Genomic DNA, 25,862 nt, shown 5'->3' with positions numbered 1-25,862 from the left:
CTTTTTGTCCCCAAGTGTTTCAGTGGTACTTGCTCAGTGTATGGAAAGGCACCCATAGTTCTCTTCCCCACTAAAATCTTCTTCACTTCCACTAAAAGCTACAGAATTAACGCCGTAGAAGACACTCGGCAAGAAGACGGCGATGCTTTGCTGCAAGCGGCGCGGAAACATAGCTAAGCCTACATAGCACTTGATTATTTAATTACACAAGCACTGCCATTTAGTATATAAAAAAAGCAAAGCTCAAATAAAAGAAGTTAACTTACTCCTTAAAAGATGCCGCATCATGCATAATGAGCAAACATGTGCGCAATTCAACCATGAAAAAGCTTGTCGGGCAGTGGCTGACAGCGGACTGCTGCGGCCGTGTTGCGTTGGCAGGAGGGACCCGACAACGGACTGCAAAGGGTTAAGCAATGAGCGGCAACGGAGCCAGATGTGGAAGGAGACTAGGAACGCATGAGCAGTGGCACAAGCGTGTATTCACGGTTGCCCTGAAGGGCACCAACGGGCTAGTTCGCGGACAATGTACAGAAATGCCCTAGCCATATACAGCTTCACTGTAAAAATGCAGTAAAAATGGATGAGAGGCTTTACATTCAACTTCGTTGGCACAGGAGTACAAGCATGTCTCGAGCAAGGCTCAGGAAACCCTCTTTCTGGATGCGCCGGTGTCTAGGATAATGCAGAACTGCCGCAGGAAAGTCCAAATAATGAACAGGCACAAAAAAATTGGTGGCATGCATATTGCAATATGACTAGTTGGCTGAAATGCACTTTTTGTTGTATTAATGCCTTGTCACTTTGTGCACTTCCGTGATAAATGATTTCTTCATAGTATATTACATTTTTACCCATTTTGCGATCCATCCATAGTATCTTCACACCTTTGATAGTGCTTCATATCTGGTGCTTGTAGTTTAGGAATTTTATTAGTCAAGCCCGCTTATAATGAACCTGAGCGTTAAGGGTCATCTGTTTATTATACCCCGAAGTTCGTAATAAGTGGACGATAGCTTAGAAAGAAAAAGTGGCAAGTCGAAACACAAAATTTATTTGCAAGGAAGTTCGTGATGCTCGTTTGTTTCTGCAGTGTAGATCCGATGAGGGCAGTCTCCAGCTTATTTAAAGCAGAAGCGTGCTCTTCGCCGAGGCCCTTGACATAAATTTGTCTGAGGCTCTCTTTGTAGATCATTGCTACAGGCACGCTTATGGGTGCTGGCTCCAAAGTTTCATTGTCATCAGATTCCTCTGCGTCACTCTCCACCCGCACTATGCAAGCAATGCCCTCGTCTGTGCACGGTTCCGCAATATCAGCATCTTCATCAGCAGAAATAAAGTAATCCTAATCAGTGTCGTAGCCCCCCATGTCGGAGTCTACAACGTGCTGCCACAAATCGCTGCTGGACCTATCTCCTTCAGAAGCATCAGGCTTGGCACCAGGCACTGCATCGACGATGCTGGCCTTGTGGAAACGGTTCTGCACGCAAGCATCCGTCACCTCTGCCCAGGCCACTTTGCCATCTCAACGGCTGAATACAGTGGAACTCGAAGCAGCACGTTGGCAGCTGGGCGGTTAGCAGCAATGGGCAAGCGCTCCACAATGTGGTGCCTATATGATGCCTTAAATGCATGTATTATGTCCAAATCAATCGGCTGCACTTTCGAAGCGGTATTTGGTGGCAGGAAAAGTAGAGAAACTGCTGTCAGAAGTTCGCACATTGTGCACTGAGCAGTTGTCAAGCACGAAGAACACGTGCCTTCCTTGCTTCTGCATGTCGCAGTCACTCGCCCAGCCACTCTGCAAATCAATTGCGCGTCATCCATGCCTTAGTATTGTGCCTGTGGCACACAGGTATACAGCTCCGAAAGCAACACAGCTACTTTGATTTTTCCGATCACAAAGGGGACACGCCAGTCGTTGCCATCCATATTAATGCACAGAAGTACTGTGACATGCCCTTTACTGTGCTTGCCGCCAGCACATGAGTCGCCTTTCATTGCGTGCATCTTGTCCGGTAGCATCTGGTAAAACAACGCAGGTTTGTCTGTTCTACATGTCCTGCTCCGTGTAGCTTTAAGCAGCGCGTCCTCTTCCGCATAGGGGGCCTTCCGCAGGCGCTTTCTGTTCAGTCGGTGGCAGAGCTGGCGATCTTTTCTTGTTCTTTATAATCATCGAGATGGCTGATTTAGACACATATACTTCACCAACTCGCAGTTTTCAGCACCTTGAGACACTTCAAAATTGCTTGCTTCGTTGCCATGTTAGTGCTTTTCGTTTTGTGACCGCTGCAGGCATGGCCTTTCCGTCCGCCATCATGAATTGAAACTCTGGCCAGACTAGAATGAAGCGAGGAAGCATGGAGTCTAGTGTGGAGAGGCCTGCTTCGTGGTAACAGCCAGAAAACAAAATTTCTTAACTTTAGGCAATGCCGTAGCGCACAATCAAGGCAGCGAGGAAGTGCAAGAATGAGGAGGGGAAAATAGATGGGAGGGCGATCTTGGTCATCACCTGCCAACACCTTTGGGCAGCGCATGATGGCAGGGAGAGAGTTGGGAGGCACGAAACAGAGTTAGCCTCAGAGGAGGCTTGGGAAAACGGCGCGCACGCACGAAAGGGTCGGCGGTCATTATTTTGCATCGGGGTGGCAAGTTTACATTGTGCGTTCGCTGTAGCCGATCGGCAGGGCTCTAAGATGTTCGTTATACATGCTATTTTATGCCATTAAAATGTATATTTTGACGGTCGTGCGGCTTGTTTTTAGCGAAAGTTCATCGTAAGTGGGGCCGTTATATTTGGGCTCGACTATATTATGGTGATGGCATGATTGTGTGGGCACAGCTGCTCCACACGCCTTTTTCGCGATCACTTAGCAGTTTCAAGAAGTGCATACGGCAAATTTTATTACTATTTGGCAGCCCGGTCATGTAAACAATTTGTGAAAGTGCAGGACAAGGAAGTACTCAGACGCACAAATCGCACAACACAGGTGCTATTCCATCTATTCCTGCAAGGACAGCACAAAAAAGCACCCTTGTTTCTGTTCCATCTCAATTTGCGATGCTTATCACTTCTGATCAGCTTGACCAACTGATTTGGCTAGTAATTTCAGTTGTACTATATAGCGTTGATATAGTACAGCTGCCAAATTTTTTCCTAATACTCTGCAAGTGCCAACCAGAAAGTGCGTCGGTGCCTTGCAGTGGTGCAGTGTAGTGTAAAGATTGCGGACAGTCATCTTTGTTGATGTGCTGTGAAGGATGGAGCCGTGGACGTTTAGGTTGGTAACTAACATATATTAGGACTAAGCACTCTATCGTACGTTGTAGAAACAGAACGGTGCACACGTCTCACGGTAACTAAAATACATGCTGCACATGCATGCAAAGTCCCTGCGCTACAAGTTCTTGCTCGTGCTTATGTCCTCGTAATCTTCAGTAGGATGTGCCTGTGACAGGACGATTTGGTCGCTGAGCAGAATGTGGCATGTCGACTTGCCGAAGTGCTGGGTAAGCAGTGGTGGCAGCCTGAACGTTCAGGAACAGTGAGAGATTCGATTGACCAGGAGCAGTACTGGCCGAGAACAGTTGGTGACCGGTGGTAGCCGCACTGGACACAGACACCCACAGGAGCGTGAACGGTCAGGAGGTTGCCTAGCAGTTCACCCGGGCAGCCCTCTCGGTGTACCTCAGCTCCTCGAACACCGTGTCAAACCAGTCTTCTTTCTCCTGCCTCTGCTGTGCTCGAGCCTGCTACCTCATCCTCTTTTTGTCCGTGACACTGCACAGGTAGTCAATGTCGTCGTTTCTCACCACACTACCTCTCACCCAAGAACTTTGCCCTAAGAAGTGGGCTTGCAGAAAGTGCACTTATCGCACGCATATGAAAGTTGTCTTTTGCACTGTTCCCACATTTCTAAAGCACACGCGCACGATTCACAGAAGCAGTAACATCGGCACATACAGAAACAAGTCTGTTTCGTATTTGAGAGCTCAGAGACTCGCTTAGGTAGTCGGCGACAGTGTTATCACTACCTTTGATATACTCTACAGTGAAGTCGTACTTCATGACTAGCAAACTCCAGCGAAGCTCTTTTTTGTTGACATGCTTAGCGGAATTAATGTACGAAAGTGGGTTGTGGTCGGTTTGCAAAACTAAACGCTTTCCATAGAGGAACACGTGGAATTTTTGGATGGCCCATAAAAAGGTGAGGCCTTCCTGTTCTATGGTGGAGTAGCTACTCTCTGGGTAGTAGCTTCCGGCTTGCACATGCAACCAATTGTAAGGCCCTGTCGTGATGTTGTAGTAGAACAGCTCCCAGGCTTGTTGATGAGGTGTTTGTACATAGTACAGATGGCTGCTCTGAATCTGGGCTGTGCAGAAAGCATGTGTCAGTTTCTCTAAGGCTTCCTGATGGCACGTCTCCCATGTGAGCTAGCTGGGTGCCCACTTGTGAGTCGGTTCTGTGAGGGGTGCTGATACTTCGGAATAATTTGGCACAAAGTCTCGCTGACCGGTAAGGCCAAGAAATGAGCAAACCTCCTTTTAGCGGATCTCGTGGCGGCTTCTATTTTCTTAAGTGTCTGTCTGTAAACGTAAGGCACCATGGCCTACACCATGCCCTAGAAACTTCACAGAAGTGAATCCAACTTCACTTTTTGAGGCTTTGATGGTCAGGCCAACATTCTTCACTTGTTGGAAAAAACGTCGAGTATGAATTTCTCTCCTCTGTTTCGGTAGAAACTAGCACGTCAAAATAGTGGTAAATATTGGGGATGTCGTGCACTACCTTCCTCATCAGCCATGTAAGGACGGCTGGTGCGGTCTTGATGCCGAAAGGCATGAATTGGAACTGGTATAGGCCCAATGCTGACTCGAACACAATCATCTGCTTGCTCTCTGGTTGCATTGGTACCTACCAATATCCATTTGTGAAATCACTTTGAAAAATAGCGACTCTTTCCTAGCTTGGCAAACATCATGTCAACCTGTGGAATTGGTTCATTGTCTGCGAGCACATAATTTAGTTACCTGAAATCAATGCACAGATGAATGCTGCCATGTTTCTTCTTAACTACTACTACCGGCAACTGTTGCGGTGGGTGTGAAGGTTCAATGATGCTTTGTTTCAGCATTTCCTGTATTTTGTGTTCAATGGCCTTTTCAACTGCAAAAGGTGCTGGATATTGGCGAAAGTGCACTGGCACTTCTATGGTCAGTCTTAGTTGGCATTCAATGACACGAGTCTTGCCAGGAACATCCAAGAATGTCTTGAAATGCACGCATCGTATCCTTTGCTTGATTGTCTTGCTCTACTGGCAAATCCTTGGCAATCTTTACATTCTTGTACATTTCTGTCTGCTTGAGTACAACAAATTGAGGGCCGCTATTTTCAACGCCTTCGCAGGTGTTGATCGCGGCAGCAACTTGGTGTTCTGCCGGCGCCAATGGCTCCCACTCCTCATACTTTTTTAAGATTGATATGGAAGGTACCTGCTTGTGTTCTTAAGTCTACAACGAAGTCGACGTCGCTTCTCTTGTCAATAATGGTAAAAGGTTCCTTCCAGGTCAGTATTGTTGTTGTCTCTGTCTCCCATGGCAAGGTGTTGAACCTTAGTCTTCTGGTCACAATACTGCTTCTGGGTCGCCTTCGAAGCACCTCATGGGCAAGTTTGCATGTTTGGCATAACCGTTCTTGCAGCTCCACAACTTAGTTATATATAACTGTTTTCATTTCGTCATGCAGTTGGCTTCCCGACCATACCTCCTTGAGGATTGCCATCAGTCCTCATACGTAGTGACCACATAGCAGATCAAAGGGCGAGAAACCCAAGCTTGTCTGTGGCTTAGTAACACAGTGTTAACACACAGTAATAACAGTGGGGCTAAGTATCGGTTCCAATTTTTCAGGCTTTCTTACATCCTCCGGATCATTAGCTTCAACCTTCCGTTAAAGTGTTCCACTAGACCATTTGCCATTGGATGGCAAGACGTGGTCGGTAGCTGTTCAGGAGGCAGCTTAACTCTTCCATGAATTGAGAGTTGATTTGTGTACCTCGGTCAGTTATTTCTCGTGGAATTTCGACCCTGGAAACCATCTCAAGCAATGCCTCAGCAATTCTTTTGGTGGCGATGCTTGGCAACGTAACTGCATCTGGATAACTGGTTTTCAAAGCCCCCATAGTTATGACATATCGGTTACCACTGGCCGGTGTGGGTGACAGGGGTCCAGTGATATCAATAGCGCCACATTGGAAAGGAGTATTCATGATCAGTGTTTCTTAGCGGTACATGCCCTACAACATGTTTTGGGATGGTCCTCTGGCAAATCTCGCAAGACTTCACAAACAGCGTGACTTCTGCTTCTACACCAGGCCAGTAGAATTCTTCCAAAACCTTATGCACTGTCCTTTGTCCCTTGGTGACTGGAAAGTATGCCTTCGTGTGCAATCTTCAGGACGGATGCTCGAAGGCCGTTCAGAACAAGGAACTCTTCCACTTCTCTGTGTTGCAGACGTGTAACGCCGGTAGAGAAGTTCATTGATAATGAGTGTGGCAGTGGTCAATTGTGTCGAAGCAACCACTGAGGCTTCGATCATCCTTTTGCATTGTCGCCAATCTTTTGGAAGCGACGTCCAACAGGCTTGGCATGACTACTGGCAGCTTTGGTGATTCTTTGCCACCAGATTGTGATACAGCCGCCACATCATCGTGGCAAACAGGATCGGTGTTGTTCTTGCATTGTAGGCAGCCATCTGTGCGTTCTTCAGGCTTTAGCATGGCTTCACTTCCATGCAACTCAAGAGAGGGGCAGATGCTGTTGATATTGCCCAACATGTCATACAGTGGCTGCTCCATGCACAAGTACCATGCCCCTGAAGAGCGAGCAGTCAGTATCAACTTCTGCTTCTGGAAGTTATTAAGCGGAACTGTCTAATAAACATTCCGCATTTTCCCAAGAAGCTTTTCAGATGGAACAGGTACGTGTTTTAAGATTGCAGTGTCGTAACCTGAATCTCTGAAAACTGTCACAAGTTGACCTTCCAGATAGCCTGGCACTGTCGGCATTCGTTCTGTTCAACACTTCGGACTGACGGGGCTTTCTGCACTCAAACCAATCTTGTCACTTCTGGTGTCTTCAGTGTCTGTTTCAATTCAGCACTGTTCACGCAGAGTGCTTTCTTGCGTTGTTTGGCCACATTCATAACCAGAACACAAAGCCTCATTGTGGTCCTTTGTGCTTTTGGGGAAGCTCTGCGGCTTCTTCCCTTTCATATTGCTCATGGGTCAACTTCTTGTGGCTCAAGCGGCTAGCAGATAGCAGGAGGAAGTGGAATTTGTCAACACGAAGCAAGTTTGACGGAATAGTCCTTTGTAGAAAAGAACTATTACGTCACTCTTGCCTTTGCTTCGAGTTGATAAATTCGACTTCGCCCTGCCATCTGCTCTGCATCTGGTTAGCTCAGATGGTAGAGCGGCTGCCCCGGAATGGCGGTGGTCCTGGGTTCAAGTCCAGGACGAATTTTTATTCAACTGTGAGGCTTTCCTTTCGAGGAACCCTTATGGGTTTCGTTTGCAGCAACTGCTACGATTGTGTGGATGTCTTTTTTTCTTAATTAATTACTTCTCTCCACCTTGTGGGTTTCTGCACAACTATAAGGTCAAGATCATATATTCTTGAAAATATTTCCTTTTATAGCAGATGTGCCACTAGTGGTGCTGTTGTAGCGTCTTTTGTCTTTGTTGTCGCACCGACTATTGCGGTCATCATCGCCTCTGTTTAGTTCCAAACATTTTGCTTCCCCAGAAAAATTGCCTAGAAAATAAAGCAGAAAGAGAACTTGCAAAGGTAATCGGTCTTCTCAGCAAATGTCTTCATGGACGAACACAGAACACCAGTGGGTCGCTGCCCTAAGACAAAATGTCAGTGCTTGCACCTTGAATACAGCAACTAGCAATGCTCTAGCCTACTACAATGACAGTAATTCTGCACGAAAAACAGTTCTGGAGGCCCTTTGTATTGTTCCAGATGTGTTTTGTAATATTGCCCTCAACAGGATGGACAAAGAGAGTGTTGACAGGGCAAAATTCTGACTGCCGAGAGCAAGGAAGGATGACTGATAAAAAGGAACACTAAGGGTTTTCGAGACACCTACAACAAAGTCAGCAGTGACATGTATTCTCCTGGGGCATATTTAGCATCCAGAAGCTGTATATGAACATAACTTCATTTTTCTCAAATAGTGTTTTTTAGGAATTCCTCAAATTCAATGTACCTTTTCTCTGAAAGTATTCATCCCATACCAGTGAAACTTTATACACATATACAACCAATCATAAATACTCTGAACTAAAAAATTTCTGATATGAATGGTAACACTAGAAAATACACTGCAACCCCCCCCCCTAGGGTCTCTCTGCATACAGTGATATTATTCTTTTTGGGTACATAATCCAAAGAGGATATGATATCTCTTTAGTTCAGATGTAACCTATGGGTATTTACAATAACACTGTGTAATATCATCACGTTCCTTTGCATGGTTGCAGAGAAAAGGTACAATAAACACACCTTAAAATTTGGGAGCGGGCCACAGGAAAGGCAAATCATCTAGACAGTGTCTCATGTTGCACCCAAGAGCATCTTTTTTAAGCGCGTGAAATTTGATGCGAATATCTGCTGCCGTTTCTAAAGTATTACATTAAAACGAACATGTACCATTTACCCTACCATACTTCCTTAAGTGTCTCTGCTGAACTTTTTTTTTTTTTTACTTGACTGTTACCTATTGCACCCACCATGGCAGCTTAGTGGCTATGGCAGTCCACTGCTACATTCAATTTTGTGCATTTGATACCGACCACATTCAGTGGGGATGAAATGAAAAAGTGCTTGTGTACTTCAATATAGTTGTGTAAGAAAGAACCCCTGGTTGTCAAGAGACTTCTTGAGTCCCCCACAGTGTGCCTCGTAACCAAATTGGACTTTCGGTGTGCAAAACCTGAAAATCTAACTATTCGTTATTGTAGTGGCTTGTTATGAACTGAATGGGGTTAATGAGGTTACTTACAGTTGCACCTGGTAATAGATTTCTGCTGTGAAGATTGCATTTGTTTCTGTTCTCTTAGTTATTAATCTGTGCATCATTGGTACCAGTGTCATGTACCTTAAATTGCACAGGGTGCGCACAGGTCCTTGAAGACCTTGAATACCATTGAATTTGAATATTTCATTTTCAAGGCCCTTGAAAATCCTGGACTTTTTGCTGCTCCTTGAAAATCCTTGAATTCCTAGCGTAGTACATGCAAATGGCTATTAATAAAAATAAACTCAGTTAAAATATTTCTATTTTCAGTATAGTGTTTCAATATATGCATTTCAGGCGTAAAAAATCAGTTTGTGCTAATATAGCCAATGTTTCATGATGATTAGCCACATTGGAGCCACTCGGCTCTGAAGCCAACTTGAGCCGATTCAATCCAATCCGATTTTGGCGCTTTGTTATGGTGGTTTACGGCATTGCATTGTGTCGTCGCTTCTGCACCAGACTTGTTGCAGCTGAAACATCTGAATACAAACCAAATGCCTGGGAAAAGCAAATTTCAAGGCGTGTGGCTTCACAGCGACGCTTGCAAAGACGGGATTGCACCAGATACGAGTGAACACCGTGCAAGATGCAGGCCTTGCAGAAATGACGCAATGAAAAAGAAAGAACCTCGAGGCAGCGATAGCTGACCTCCAGGCTTCAGCGGATACGTATGCCGAAAAGGCAGAAGCAGCTAATGATCTGAAGTATGTGGTCAGATCAAATAGGCTGAGGAAGGCTGCACGAAGCAAGACTTAGAAACTGTGTAGCCTCAACCAGAAGATTTAGGAAAAGCAGCAGGAGCTCCCCTTAAGTTGCCATTAGCACTTCTGCAGAATGGGTTGCTGTTGGACATTGGTGCAATGCACTGCAGGGTGTTTTTCAAGACTGAACATACATTATGTTGGTTTAGTGCAACACAATCTGTTCCTTGAAACTTTTTTTTTTTTTCAGAGTTCGTTCAGTAAAATTTGCACATGATATTGAAAAGTGATGCATGTAGCATTGTGTTGAGTCCTTGAATATACTCCAACTGGGCCTTGAAATTCCTTGAATATCCTTCAATTTTCCCCTTTTGAGTCTGTACGAACCCTGATTGCAGTCCATGGATGAAATTTAATTGAAAAACATGCAAAATGTCTAAAACTAACTGCTGGACATTTAAGTAAATTTGAGGGTAAGCTTTCTTATGCACTGAAAAATGAAAAGTGATGAAAGAAATGGTTAGTTCTTAAAAATTGCTTATTGGTTTCATTGACTTGTCTCACATTTGCAGCCATGAATGGTACCAAACAGAGAGCCACGTCACAATCACAATACTGCTCAAGAACCAGAAACCAGAGGACATAAAGGCAAACTTCACGGACACAACGGCAAGTAGACTTTCTCTCTTGTGCTGCCTGATGCGTGAACTAATGGTGATGCTGCATTTTACATTCAGCAAGTTGCTTTCCAACAGACTTGATACCCAAGTTCTGTGTACTAAGTTACCTGATGGCATCTGCACTCATCTGTGGGGTATTCAGTGAATGTGGTAGTTCTCTATACAATAAGACACTCTCATTGTAATGTATGTGCATGGTAATTGTTGAGGTCCTGAACCAGGGGATCACCATAATCAATTGCCAGTCTTTAGTTCATGACAACCTTGGTGCCCTACTGAAAATGAAAAAGATTGCAAAGCCATTACCCAACGTATTGCCGTTTACATGTTTAAGAATCCTGAGTGTAACACCAGTTATGGTTTGCTTATATGCAGTAGGCGGTGTCAGTGTTGCTGTTTCTCATTTTCCTGAAAGCTTATCTGTTACCAGAAATCGTATCAGATAAGTACTGTAATGCTAGTTGGAGGACACCCACTGAAGATGCACGCAATAAGTGCTGACTACCTTCAGTCCTGAAATCAAGTCCTAAATTAGTCTCAATTTTTCATGTTTCGTAGTAAAATATCCTTTACGCCTACCTTTCATGATGGAGGGATTCTGGCTTGAGGGAGTATGTAGAAATTCTGTTGCAAATATACTAAACGTTCATGCGCTTAACTAAAAATTGACTTTATCAAGGTCAGCTCATGCTTCCAAGAAAAACAAAAAAATGGCATTTTGTTTTTTCTCACAGTTAAAAAGCTAAATAGCGTTGGCATGTTAAAAAGTCGAAGGTATACTGACTGCAGTGAAAAAGCTTAAATCCAGTTGGTTTCCTTGATTTCAGTGCTTAATGTCTGGAGGCATAGATAAGCAATGCCACCTGGACTACATGAATTGAAGCAGATGCTGTAAAGCTTTCTCATTGTTCCTACAGAAAGTCTGAATGGGCAGAACAAGGCTCAAGTTTTTGGAATCAATAAATGGCCATATTAGGATGTTCTCTGGCAGCAGTATCTGTGCCCTTTGTGCTTGTAAGCATGAGGCCTGTAATGCACTACTGCCTGGGAAGAGGAAAAAAAAATCGCCTGTAAATCTGTCGGTCTCTTCAGTATATGGTGGGAACTTAGCAGCCTAAGCGATCTTGTTTTACTTTAATAAAGCTTTGGACACCCAAAACACTGGACGCACATGTCACAGCCAGTCCGTGATGAGAGACGCGAGACATGTCTTTGTGACAGCGTAGTCAAAGGGGTCTGTAAGGCCTTGGGTCATTCTGCCACAACTTCAGGTTATTACTTCCCTCTTTATGTTGTAGCATTCTCAGCGTTGCCTACATGATAATTGTAGGCCTGCAAAGCCTTGTCAGATGCTTTTTAAAGGCAGACTGGAGAGAATAAGTTTTGCTTCTGCAATACCAGTCAAGCCGCTCTGTGAACTTGGTGATCTGTGAGGCTTGGTGAACCAGAAAAGAAGCAAGAATGGAAAACAGGTGGCACCATTGCCTCGAAAGTTCCCACACCAGACTGCTGCAATGTCATGGGTTTTGATGTCTGTTCAAGCCTATTTCTTATTACGACGGACTATTCTTATTTCTTACGACGGACTAAATTGTATTCTAGAGGAGGCAAGTTTCAAGAACTTAAGCTGTGCCAATGTCCCAAATATGAAATTTTCAAACCTGTGCTGTCACACTCGCATATACCTGTTCTGTGGTTTGGGCTCAAAATTTTTAAAAATGACACTTGAAGCTTCATTTCCTGTTCTACGAACCAGCCTACAACTGTGAAATAACTAAAATAGTACTGAAGCATTACTTTATCAGTCTATACTGATTTTAGTGTTCCTCTGTAATTTCCCTTTAATCTTGCATCAATCACATGCTAATCCAAAGAGGTTTTCATTTGGCTTTGTGAATCTTGTACCTGTGTTCTGCAGATTTCATTCACGGCGAAGCTTCCTTCTGGAGATGCTTACGAGCTTTCTCTGAATCTTGCACACCCCATCGTTGCAGAGCAGACTACTTACAAATGCTACTCCACCAAGGTGAGGCAAATCTTGCTTGCCAATGGGATTTCACTTTTTGCTAGTGCCACTGGGCTCCTTGAAGTGTTAGCTGATCTGTGGGTGTTGCAGAGAGTAGTAATTGCTCGTTGCTTTTTTTTCTGTCACCAGACCAGTTTGTGCAATGTGGTTCTAATTACACAGATAAGTTTCTTGTGTTGCAAGCTGGTGCTCATGTGTACAATATAATCAAGTTTATATATCCACAGCAACCTATTTTTGACAATTAGTGTAAATGTGAAGTCTCTAAACTTATTTTTAAGAGGTAGCAAATTTTATTATCATAAGCATGAGCCGTACTTGCAGATGTCTGTTTAGCATTTTAAAAACATAAAAACTGTTCTGACATTCTTGTCTCCAGAAAAGATGTGGGCTTGGCCACAAATTTTGTATAGGTATATGTGGATTCTAGACCTAGAATAAAACGGAATATTTAATTCACCTACAGTGTTAAATGAATTTCTGTAGTCGTACAAATGCAACTGCAAGAGAAAATATTTTTGTCGGTTAACCAAATGTTTTAAATGGGTGCATGGTTATGCAACTCGGTGCACCATTATTGAGGCAATTAGACACACTTACCACGTGCTTTGCAGATGATAGGAGCCTAGTGTTGAAAGTGTTGGTCTGCCATATGCTATAGCGAAAAAGCAGGTACAATGAGACATGCCACTTTGTGTATTGTTTGTGGAGGACTGGTAGGAAAACATTTCAAAGCAAAAGGACTGCAAAACAAAACTACTGCTTTGCCAGCTTGAGAAACTCAAACAATTCCTGCATTGAGTACATTCGGTAGTGTCGGTTATACCAGGAACATCATAAAAAAATTCATGCCTTGACAAGCGGTTATGAAAAGTTAAATACCTCGTTATATCGAGAATTTTGTTATAGTGAAGTTAGTTTATTGAGGTTTAACTGTAATTGCTATTGCAAATAATACAGTAGCATAATAATCCATCCATCCATTACCATGCTATGCTTTAATCAGGCAAGGTGATACACGCTCTAGAAAATAGGCCACCAAATTTTGGGAACTGTTGACCGACACGAAAATATACCAAGATTACAATGCTTAGGCTCAAAAGTTTGCCCACTCACAAGGATGCTGTTTCTCATCTGGCAGCATTTGGGCATTTTTCTTACCACACAAGCCCCTCTTCAGCCCCACGCAGTGCAATTTCACCAGGCGGTATGCCCAACATGAGGCCCACTGGACACATCTATTTTCTTGGCCATGAAACGTGTTGCTACGTAGCCTAAATAACAAAATACTGGTTTAGCAAAGCTTTGCAATTAGCCCTTGTAACCATGTACATAAAAGTGCTCAATTTTTTATAACAAAGGCTCAACCTTCGCTGTAGAATGATTGTTTCACTTTTGGCTGTCAGAGACATGTCTGTCCCACGTCCATAAACTGCGGACACTGTTCCGCCTGTATGTTCACACACCAATCTATTAGGCAGGCACACATCTTGCACTTTGCCAAGCAGGTCCCAGACTTTTGTTATTTGTGCTTCTCCTTTGTTGTTATTGCATGTGAAAAGGCGAAATTGCAATAGAAAGGCGAAATTTGGAGCTTTCAAACAATACCTAGATGGTGGCACTGTGACAGAAATGACAAAAGATGACTATGCATACTTTGCTGTTTTTGCACAATCTTGAGCTCGTCTATTGCTGTCTGTGTGAACTGAGTGAATTTTCAGCTACAGTAGCCGATGAATTTTTCGACTCCGAAAATTTGGACTTCTTCGATATTCCGGACTTAATAAATTCACTGTCGGGGTTCCCATAAAGCCAATGCCTTTTTGCAACCAATTGTTTTTTGGACAAATATAGGCCCCAAGGTTCGACCGGGCTAAATCGCCTATTCAGAGCCACACTCCTCGGTCTTGGAGGCTGCCATGTTGTATTTTTCGCTGGTTTGGCCAGGCTTGGCTTTAAGTGGTCTGCTCTATAGCCTCCAAGGTTGGCAGGGGCGCACGCCATCCTCCCGTCTTGGAGGTCATGCCCACTCTTCTCCACCATCAGAGATTGCCACTGCAGTGACACTCTTGTTGACTGCATGTGGAGACTTCACTCTTGCACAAGGCCAAGGAAATCTGACTACCACCAAGTGTAGTATGAGGCAGGGCATTAATAGATTTTTTTAAGCCACTCTAAGCTTAATAAGTTTTACTTTTTGGGTTAACGAGTTTTTCGGACTGTTCATTTATTAAACTTTTTTTTTCTCCACGAGGTCAGCAGAATTGGTCTGCGTCTGTAAAGTTTTCATACAGTGTACGTCAGGCATTGTAGATGTCAAAATGAGTGGTTTCCCACAATCAACTGTTTCTTTGCCCACAATTGTTCCACATTTGTTCACAACTGTTTCTTTTCCCACAATCTGATCTCCTTTGCCCCCGATAACTAACATATACCCATTTTGAATGCAGATTGAAATCAAGGCTAAGAAGCAAGAAGGTATCAAGTGGACAAGCTTAGAGTTCGACAGCAGTGCACCTGATGTACCTGCTTCCATGATGTTTTCTGGCAAGTGTTTCTTCTGTTACTGTTTATGCAACAGGTCATAATCTGTTTAATACACAATATAGTAGGATCTTGTTGATATATTTAATGAAATTATAGAGAAAAAAAAATAAGCACTGGGAGAACATAATAAAGCAAGCCGCAAAAATAATTTAAACTAAGCCAGTGAGGTGACAGATGAGGCAGCATGCATTGCATATATGCACATGTGGGTTGCCTAGACCACCTAGGCATCTGAGAATCCTTTGCTCCACCGGCTGACTGCTTGTCAGTGGTGCACGTACTGCTCCAAACATGTGCGCCTTATCGCTCTTCAGTATGTGTGCAGAATGTACATTGTTTTACAACTAATAGCGTGACCAAAAAATAATTTCGAGGATTTTGCTTTATGCAGTGCTTTATTCAAAACACTTATTTGAAACTTTGCGACAGTTGAGGCGTGGGTGCGTGCAGCATCCGCTTGTTGCCAAGTGCCGATACAGCACGTAGGACCTTGACTTCGCAAAGCTGTCATTTTGGAGTGTTTAGGCTGTTTTCGCGCAAGCTTTCTACATTACTACCTGTACTTGCACATGCAAACTTGGTAAGAGTTTGCAGTAGTTACCGCGGCTGATTGTCTGAACCCAAACTGTTCTTCAAGCGCACTACCCTTAATGCAGTCTGTGAGTGCGATTTCACCTTACTTGTCTACGGGTACAAACATGCCAAGGACAAACTTCTGCAACGGCATGCCGCCCACACCTCTGCCGGCTAGTCATGGCAGTGTTGGCTCATCAGTAGCTGATGACGAAAGTTGTCGCTTGATGCCAAGTTATTGAAACTCTTTGCAGTGGTTCAAAGCACTCGGAAAGCCGAGGAACATCAAAAACTAAAATAAGGGCACAAGTGGCACACATAGCACGCTAATGGCGGCAACTTGTGTCGTGATTGCCATGTTTTCGATAACAAGTATGTGGATGTCTGAAAAAAAAACGAAGGCACTGTACAGTTTCGAAAGTTCAGTCGCCATTCTACATTAGTAGAGCTCGAATACTTAAGCTGGTCTCAAATTAGTCCGCGACTAAGTTTACTGTATACCCCCCCCCTTTTTTTTTTAAATCTTTATCACTTTGCTTTATGCGAAGGCTATGGGTCCTCGGATGTTAACCTTTCGGCATTCATAAATTCAGACTAATGCAAACAGGTTACCTGTTGCATTATCTCCCAAGATTTGGGGCTTGTCTCGTCTATGCAGCCATAGCCAGTCTAAAGGAGACATGCACTCGCTTGCCTTCGTCATCGTTCTTAGGCAATTGTGCTTTGTCTCCTTCCATCTCCACCCGCCGTGGTTGCTCAGTGGCTATGGTGTTGGGCTGCTGAGCACGAGGTCGTGGGATCTAATCCCAGTCACGGCAGCCGCATTTCCATGGGGGCGAAATGAGAACACTAGTGTACTTAGATTTAGGTGTACATTAAAGGACCGCAGGTGGTCGAAATTGCCGGAGTCCTCCACTACGGCGTGCCTCATCATCAGAAAGTGGTTTTGGCACATAAAACCCCATAATTTTCCTTCCATCTCCACTCCTATATCTGCCACATCTTGTAGGTGCATGTCAGGGCATACTCATCCATGGCGAAGAACTCTTAACGAATGTTCAATGCCGGTACATTACGACTCCGCTTCAATTTTGTGTGCATTCCAGTGGGCCATTGCCGACTGGCAATTGTGGATGCCGAGATGCACTAGAAACAGTGCTTTTTAGAGCAATTCTTAACTATGTACTGGTGTTATTCTCCCATGTGTAGTTGCGATAGTGAATTTAGTCCAACAGTGAGAGCCTCCCAGGGTCTTCACCCCTGGCTATGCAATCAGGAAATGGACGCACAGTGAACTTTCTATACAGGTCTTGAATGTCTTTGATAACACCAGTGTTCAGCAGTTGCAACTGGCTTGTTGTGTTTGATGGAACATAGCATTAAGATTGCCGAGGAAGGATGTCTTCCAGATGAACTGTGCAGTTGTCCATAAGCACACCTCTGCACCCTTTGCACCCCAGTTGTCTGTCAAGATATCAAAGAAACCACTCGAAGATGTCTCACATCATCCATGCCTTCACATTATGCTGGCTCATTGCATAGCGAGAGTCGGAGGCCTTCAAGTAGCACACTAGGGTTTGTCAGTCAGCTGCATGCTCCTTAAGGTTCGCAAATCATGCGATGCCATCAGTCAAAACAATGTCCCACGTCAGCTGGCATGGCCATGTGGCACTGGCTAACACTCCTTGGGTTAGATCTTGTACACATACATAAATACCTAAGAATGTGGGCGTGGCAATGGCCGCTGCCATAGCACAGTTGGTACCGCAACCCGCATATGTGGAGGTTGTGGGTTTGGCTCCCACCGGCGGCATATTGTTCTTCGTCCACTTTGTCTTTAGCTTGTCACTTCAATGATAATTTCCACAATGCTTTCCTTGGTTTCGCTATCTGTTGGCTCTATATGGTTGTGACTAACAAAAATTGAAGGTCAGACCATTCAGAGAACATGGAAAGTTCCCAATTAAGAAAAGTAGGGTGCTTTTCTCTTGCCATTCTGTAATAGACCTGTTAGGCTGCAACATAGGCAGCACTTCTGCTTTCTCGTACTTGAATGTTTGAAGATGCACAAATGCTTGGCTGCTGTTTTTTTTTTTTTTTTTTTTTTGGTTGCGATGATACTTGTGATGCATTCATTTCGTATTTTTGGGACAATGTGGAAGTTGCACTTCCTTTAATAGATGTTGGCCTATACAGTCAAACCTGAATATATTGAACCATTATATAGCTATTGTGTATAACTAAGTTGTAAAATACCCTTAAATTTTTGTACAGTCTATGCTCATTAGAACGAACCTGCACGGTTGCTGCTTAGAGTGCGGCCACGTGGGTGCTGTATCTTGAAAGTGATCTGCGATGTGGACAAAGTGAGCCCAGTGCCAGTAGCTTCATATGCACTGTGCTTTCAACATTTAGTTCATGTTGAAGTGAGACAGCACAAAGGTGTATTCGTTCACTGTTGCTGCAATGCTGCCTCACTCAGTTTTGGCAGAATTTCTGAAGTCATTGAGTTAGATGTGTTAATGTTCACCAGTGCGCAGATGGCACTGTGCTTGTTAATTTAATCTGTAAGTGGGTGTTCACAACTTTATATTGCTAATAAAACTATCCTTATTTCTCATGGTTGTCTACTAATTAGCTATCACAATCAGTGCTCCGCCTCTTGGGCGCAACTGCAACGTTTGTCAGCTTGTTTGTTTTTTCATTACTTTGGACGTTTGTCGCCCACTTTTTGCATTAACGTTGTTAGACATTGCAACCAAAGTTCCGCAAGTGAGGACTTTAAGATATTGGGGACTTCGAATAACATACCTTTTGTTGGGTTATCAGGGTCCATTGTAACAAGTCGACTGTACTTTTTTTTCATGTATTGAATTACCTTTATTTTTAGCTTTTGTGATCCCTTTCAGATTCAATGCATCCAGTTTAGACTGTATAACTCAGTATTAGTCATTCTAGCTCACTGTCATCCGAATGCTGACCTTGTTGACGAATGGCAGATGCACCAACTGCTGGTGGTCAAAATTAACCCATGGCCTATCCCTATTTGAGATTGAGATTAAAAAGGAAGTTTTTAGACTGTGTATAACAGTGAGCAAATTATCTTGTGAACCAAATGTGTATAAACGGCCTATACATTGAGAACATTGAATGAAACTGGTGACTTTGCAGTATATGTTGTGTGCCTTAGTTTACACTGGTATTCTGCATGCTGTAGTGTTGCAATTTTCACAAAAGCTGTCCAAGGGGCATTTGTAAAAAAATTCTTAAATAATAGATATCTCGGTGCAGCATTCGCTATAGAGCCTTGAACCATCAGCACCACTGCATCTCTTACAACCGTTGTTTTAATATTCTTGTGCAGTTCCCGAGGCCACGGGTATTGAGAAGGTACCTCCAGTCTTCAAAACCAAGAACTGGGACAGCATTGTCAAGGAGACGGAGAATGAGAAAGAAGAGGGCGATGCAGCACTGAATGCCCTCTTTCAAAAAATTTATGCTGAAGGCTCCGATGAAGTCAGAAGGGCCATGAATAAGTCATTTGTGAGTACCCATTGCCCTTTCACCTTAGTGTTCCTGATTTCTCTAGAGTACATTCAAAACGGAACAAATACTGCATAATCGCTCCATGCTTGCAGTGCTTCCACAAAAGTTCTGTAGGCATGACAGTGCTCACTGCTTTTAGGTCTCAGGTGGCTTTGCATGGTGTGCAGAGGCTTGGCTGCATTGTTGTTTTGGCAATTGCATCATTGTAATGCCGCAGTAATTCACTAAGGTATTGCACAATTCACAGAACACCAAACCATTGGGACCAACATATAACAGGAAATGCTGTGGATACTCAGATTGTTTTTTTTTTCTCCAAAGCACATTGCAGTCATCAATTAATTCGGGGGATTCTTTACCGATGCCTTCATCCTCTTTTGGCAGTGCGATTTGTTTTTTCAGAGCTGTTCAAAGCTAATAGCGAGGACACTTTATGCAAAACGGCACCACTCTCCTTCGAAAACTTGATGTCCATGACAGCATGAAACGAGTTGTTAAAGCAGTCATTGGAGAAAAACTCAAGGTGCTCCTTTTTTCGTGGAGGCAGCACCAGTTTGTAGAGGAGGGACACCTAGCAGCGCTGTACTTGAACAGCAAGCAGCAACGCTTGCTTCAGCATATCCATCCTCCCCTTTTGAGGATGAGGGAGATCGAGGTATGTGTACATAAAAAATGCTGCAAAGGAAAGCAGTTGCTGCTCTGACAGGCAAGTTCCCTTGCCAAAACATAGGCTTCAGCGACATCCCTTGTTTTATCACAGTTAATTGCTCTTGTAGTCTCATTAGGTGCTGTACTGTTATACGAGGTAGTGAGACATAAACACACTGGCAGTTGACCTTGGAGTGGGGCTAGTGCCTATGGGCATCAAAGGGAAAAAGAAGAAAGGCAGTGAAGCTAATCGGACGGATGCCTCGTTTTGAACCCTTTGGGGCAGAGAGGGAATGATGGCTCAAAAAAAAAAAAAAAGTGAAGGAGAGACAAAGTTAACTCTCACATTAGTAGACACAGGCTACCTGTAAGAGTCTTTCCAGTTTTGTTGATTTTCTAATTGTCATGAAAGCACATGTAGCTTTCTGGGAAGATGGGAATTGCGGATGAAAACAAGGTGCCACTAGGTACATTAGGGACACTGGAAAAGCATTAAATGAGGTGGTGCTGCACCCTACACACCAACACCACCCTACAAGAGTCGGCAGAGAGTACGTTGCTACAATAAAACTGCAAGATAATTTTACATTAATTGTACCTGAAGGCTAGAAGTTTTCCAGATAGCATATCTGATGCGTTCACTTTACCCTAAGCACTGCCAAGATCGCACTGTAACTATTCGGGCCGCCACTGCCATCACCGTTGGGGCCAGGTGCACCAGTGAAGTTTAAATTATCTGGTGAAGGCTAATTTCAGGATCGAAATACTGAGTTTGGTTCCGTAAAAATGTATGGATGCCAGCTTGGGACCTTCGATTGGGATCAAGTTAACCAGATTCGAATTAATCAAACTGGTGTACTAATTTTCTTAGAGCTTGAGCGTGATTCATTACTGCCACTGCATTCCTAAGTTGTTGCTGACTGTACATCACTGTTGCTCAACCTGATGATGCAGGTGGAGTCCGGCGGAACAGTGCTGAGCACAAACTGGGAAGAAATCTCGAGCAAGACCACACCTGTCAAGCCACCTGATGGGATGGAGTACCGCAAGTGGACGGAGTGAATGTGCTGCTACAGTCTGGCTGTGTGCAGCGGAGATACATTTTGTGCCATCCGAAGGAGTTACAAAAGCGCATTGCTGTGAAGCTCAATAATTTAATGATATGGCCTCCTGCACACATGTAACATAATTTTGTTGTGGAAGTTTCTGTTAGTGTGTCTTTAATATGAGTGCTTCTAATAAAATGTTTTAAAGTGTTCCTGTATTCGGTTTGCTTTGTGTACTAAAGTGGTCACTTGAAATATGCAGTTGACTGAAGCAAAAAGCACAAGGAAATCCAAGTTCACTTGCTTTATTCAATGAAGTTGCCTGGGCTTTCAACTTTCATTATCAAACAAATTGTTTATTTGTTGGAATGTACCTATTTTTCTACCTTGGAAGTCTTTCTGAATGAAGAAATGTCACCATTTTCTGTGGTGTTACTGCAGAGGTTGGGGCACAAGCTTGTATTTACAGCATATAACGTACTCATAAATAGGCATACTAGACAAGGCATGTCTTAAAGGCACCACCTTGGGTGCAAAGGCTTTACTGGTTAGAACTCTCATCATTGTCATCACAGTTTGTGTCATAGTGGTTGAGTGCTGCAAGTGCTGGTGTTGAACAGCTGCAGTGAGCTGTTCCAGGCCCTGCTCTTCCACCATGGATATTGGCTACAGGCTCCCACCTGCAACAAAGTTTAGGCAGTCAGACTCTGGCACAGAAAAACGGAACATCGAAGTGGTGTGCCTGCTAGCTGTGTTAAAACTAGTACTGACAAATTTCCGAAGTTGTAGGAAGTATGTTTCACAGCTAAAAGAATGGCGGCCTAGCTAGTGTGAAGGCTGTGAAGAATGTACTCTTTGATACTAAACTTGATCTTGAAATGTCTTAAGTGGTGCCATTATCGAAATGGTGACACTACATAGTTTGCAGATTTAGCTTAGCAAAAGGCTGGGTGGTCAAAACTGGTGATTTACAGGTGGTCAAAATCTATCTAGTGACCACTACTATAGCGTGCCTCCTGATCAGATCATGGTTTAAGCATGTAAAACACCAGAATTTTGATTTATTTGCCCATGTTTCGTTCTTGTGGATTCGAGTAACGTTAGCATACAGCTCACCTTTCTGTTCATAGTTGTTGAATGAGTGACATTTAGCTTTGGTTTTCGACTGGTTAAGGCTTTTCTTCCAGAAGATTGTCAAAAAAACATTCTTTAAATTGTAATCAAGCAAATGCCACTTAGATTTGGTAGCACGCTTGGTCAGGAGTGATGGATTCGGGGGTTTTACGTGCCAAAACCTAATTTTATTATGAAGCATGTCGTAGTGGGGAACTCCAGATTAATTTTGACCACCAGGGTATCTTTAACGTGTCCCCAACGCACAAGACATGGGCGTTTCTGCATTTCACCCCCATCAAAATGTGGTCAGGATTTGATCCTGCGACCCCATGCTTAGCAGCAGCACAATGCCGTAGCTGCTAAGCCACCGCAGCAGCTGGTCAAGAGTGGCTTAATTGAAGTGCCGATAATTGGATAGTGAATTCTGAATGTAAAATAACTGTTCCGAAGAAACATGCTAGCATGCAACAAAACAACTATAATGAAAGAAGCTTCTGCATGCTTTCTCAATGTTTACATACCGGATCGTATATAGTGCATGCTTTGCTGCTGTACTGGCAGCCATAGAGGCAAACTAGAGGAGAATCCTGTGCGACAATCGTTCGGCCACCATGAGTATCGCGGGTTTGTATGCGATGCATAAAAATCCATGAGTAACAAATTTGTATCTTGCCTTTCTGGTTTGAACAACCTTCACGAAGTGAATTTGTCACATATTCTTTGTGGTGATGATTATACCCTCATTTGGCCCCTGATGATACATGGCTGTTTTCATATTGTAAATGAGAGTAATTTTTCATAAGTTATTCTTGAGCCATGATGAATGTTAGGTTGAATTTAGGTATAGATCTAGTTCAAAGAAATCTGCTGCAACGAATAACAGAAATAGCAGTGTGCCTTCTTAACTAAGCTGTGTGAAATCTGGGCAAAATTTATTGTGCTATCTATAAATCCCGCAGTGAATTTCATCAGATTCTTCTGCATAAGTTTATTATGCAACGGTAGCATGTACGAAGTTTTCATGGTTCCAAGCACAGGTGTTAGTACGTACGTAGCTGATGGCCAAAGGAAATAATTTTGTTTGCCTTATCATGTTGAGCTTGTCTTGGTTGCTTAGTGAGTAAAATGCATAATGTGACATATAGAGCTTCACTGGGCTCAACCAGGCCATCAACACTGGCATGCTCGTAAGTTTCAGCGCTGAAATTACAGCAAAATATAAAGGTTCTGTATGCCACTGAACACCGAATGCAGAGGCACAGGTTTGGCACACAGTATACTTCGTGCGGCATTCATCGTCATGTTCAGAGAGCAGCCTGGCTGCGACCCCTTCTGTGTAATGTGAATGCTAGCGTATGTATTTTGTGTCTGCTAGACACAGGACCTGCAAACACTAACACCAGCCAATTCCCAGATGACTTAATTTGAGGTCCTTTTGCTTCACTTGAGATATGCTACAATAAGCATGTGGCCTGTAGCCTTAAGCACTAATTTTACATTTAAATATGCTGTTGTGTTGATAACCAGCATCATCTCACCAATACCCTTCGGATTATCATCGTCTTCCATTCCTATTCCGTTTCCTTTCCCCAGCTTGTGTGTTCTAGCAGATTAGAGTGCACAAGCCGGACGACATCTCTGTCTTCCTATGAATTCCACTTATAATGAAATGCATTATGTATGCTGCGTAACGCCAGGGTGGGGAGATGATAAGAGGAATTAAGATTGCGGTGGGTTGCTTGGGGAAAACAGCGCTTCGTGGATAGCCTGGTGGCTCTCCAAGAGCACCACCAACGTGCGAGTCCGCATCCGGCATATATATGGGTCTCGAGGATTTTTAGTGTGTTGCTGCGATTGATGTTGCGGAAACGAAGCTGCCGCGAATAAGTTTTTCTTCTTTCTTCCTTCGCAAGCTGTTACACGGTTTTCGTACTTCGGTATTCCGGGACTCAAGATCGTGGACGCCAGTAATTTGAACTGAATTTATTTTCAGACAGACATTAGCGGAAGTTACACTGAGTATATGGTAAACAAGGAAAGCGAGTTACTGTTAACGAATGCGGCTGAGCAAAGGCCTTGGGGCAGTACGTCCGTCGCTTCGATCGGGCATTTGGGAGATCGGTCCGTTGTCTCTCAAGTCTCGGACGACACTGCCCGCTCAGCCGCGCACATTTTCACCCCCAGTCCCGGGACCATGTGTCCGGGCTCCATAACTCGCACCGGCGGGGGTCACCACTCGAGCCCACCCGAGCTCCCCCTGCCGCCTCACCCCCGACTCATACACTCCCCAAATACTCCCTTCTCCAGATGCTGCGCGATTTATGGCGCTCGCAAGAAGCAGTGCGCGAGAACCCCCGCCGCTCCTCCTCTTCTTTTTCTTTTAATTTTGTCGCTGAACTGCTTCCGGCCACCGCCTTCGCAAAGCAGGCTATGCAGGCGTTCTCGGGAAGCGACTCGAGTGCGAGCCAACAGCGCAGCATTGCAAGGCAACAAATCCACAAACACAAAGATAATTCCCGAGAAGACGAGCCACCACGCGTTTCACTAAACAATAAGAATGCATACGTGAGTCAACCTTCACAGCCACTTCACACGGCGTTTTTTTTCTTCTTTTTATAGCCTTAATTCTTCCGCCATAAATATCAAGCACAAATCGAGTCTCTCGCTATGCGAATTTATTTTTAACTGACCAATGTGCGCATCCGGAGATCCACGGCAGTGTTTTGCGCAGCGCTTGGCGAGCCACCTTAACCACCTGGCAAGCACGCCTCTATTTGGGACTTCATTGGAACGGACAGGGCTCGATCGATCGGGAAGCGCCCCGAGTGGTTCTGACCGAGCGGCCGTGTCGCCGCGTTGAGTCGCGGCTTCGCTGCTGGGTCCTATAATGATAGTCGCGAAACTTGCACAATGTTTCTCCTTTTGTGTATGTTAGTGCTTTAGAAGGACAGCGCGTTGTTGCGTAAGTGTCTGATTGCAAGCGCCCAGGGATCTAGCGTGCCACCGTAACTCTACGACATCTAACGTACAACCTCAGTTCATAAAACTGGTATAGCGCAACATGGAAAGGTAGAACCAAGCCGAACCGGCCAGAAGAAGGAACAGAGCGCTGTCAATAAAGGGCCGGGAAGGAGATCAGATCAGTTAAGAGCACCGAGTCGTAACTGCGGGCTCCTTCATCCTGAAGGAGCCCCCTTCAGGCCCCTTGTCGTAATGAAGTTGAGTGCCGGCAGTGTCGCCAAAGCACTTGGTCCACAGAGTACTGTTCAGCTTTGGAAGCTACGAATAATCAGATTGGGCCAGGTCAGGCGAACGAAGAGAACGCGCGATTGACCCACCTATATACAGAGTGCCCCAGCTAACGTTCATCATCATCATCATCATCATCATCATCATCATCATCAACAACAACAACAACAACAACATCAACCTATTCTAAGTCCACTGCAGGACGAAGGCCTCTCCCTCCGATCTCCAATTACCACTGTGCTGCGCTAACCGATTCCAACTTGCGCCTGCGAATTTCTTGATTTCACCGTGCACCCAGTTAAGTTTATCCAGAGTTTAAAAATATGCGAATGCCACATAGCTGGACAGAACAAAGGTAATGTTCTTTGCCGTCGCTTGGAGGTATAAATTCTTTTTTTCATTCCGCTTAATTGGATAACTAGCCTTAGTTTATTTGTCAACTTCTCAAATATTATCGACGAAAAATGTCAATGAGAAAATTGTAGAACATGAAAAACTCCCGATACACCTTTCTGTTGCTCAATACGTGCTACACAAAACTGTTTTTCCAAAGGTGAAAGAAGCCCACAAATGCACACGCGATATTGCCGCGCAACTGGCCGCTCGAGGCACTTTTCTATTCGTGGGCTTCCTTAACGCT

At 44.1% G+C, this 25,862-nt stretch overlaps 2 protein-coding genes across 5 annotated transcripts in view; one reads left to right on the top strand and one right to left on the bottom strand.

Annotated features, from left to right (window-relative positions):
- Positions 1-21,075, top strand: part of Sgt1 (suppressor of G2 allele of skp1) — a 29,928-nt gene extending 8,853 nt beyond the window's left edge. The window contains exons 7-11 of the mRNA XM_075689624.1: positions 10,364-10,460; positions 12,390-12,497; positions 14,948-15,044; positions 18,982-19,160; positions 20,766-21,075. Coding sequence (XP_075545739.1) covers positions 10,364-10,460; positions 12,390-12,497; positions 14,948-15,044; positions 18,982-19,160; positions 20,766-20,873 — 589 coding nt within the window. The 3' untranslated portion in view covers positions 20,874-21,075. The remainder of the gene's footprint in view (positions 1-10,363; positions 10,461-12,389; positions 12,498-14,947; positions 15,045-18,981; positions 19,161-20,765) is intronic.
- The window catches only part of LOC142579449 (kelch-like protein 8), a 169,384-nt gene continuing 164,287 nt past the window's right edge, over positions 20,766-25,862 (bottom strand). For all 4 annotated transcript variants that reach the window (XM_075689619.1, XM_075689621.1, XM_075689620.1 and 1 more), the window contains one exon: positions 20,766-21,537. In XM_075689619.1, the coding sequence (XP_075545734.1) occupies positions 21,399-21,537 (139 nt within the window). In that variant the 3' untranslated portion in view covers positions 20,766-21,398. The remainder of the gene's footprint in view (positions 21,538-25,862) is intronic.

This window comes from Dermacentor variabilis, chromosome 4 (genome assembly GCF_050947875.1).
Source record: "Dermacentor variabilis isolate Ectoservices chromosome 4, ASM5094787v1, whole genome shotgun sequence".
In the NCBI taxonomy this organism is placed as follows: domain Eukaryota; kingdom Metazoa; phylum Arthropoda; class Arachnida; order Ixodida; family Ixodidae; genus Dermacentor; species Dermacentor variabilis.
Note: the sequence above shows the minus strand (reverse complement) of the source record. Positions and strands in the feature narration are given on the sequence as shown.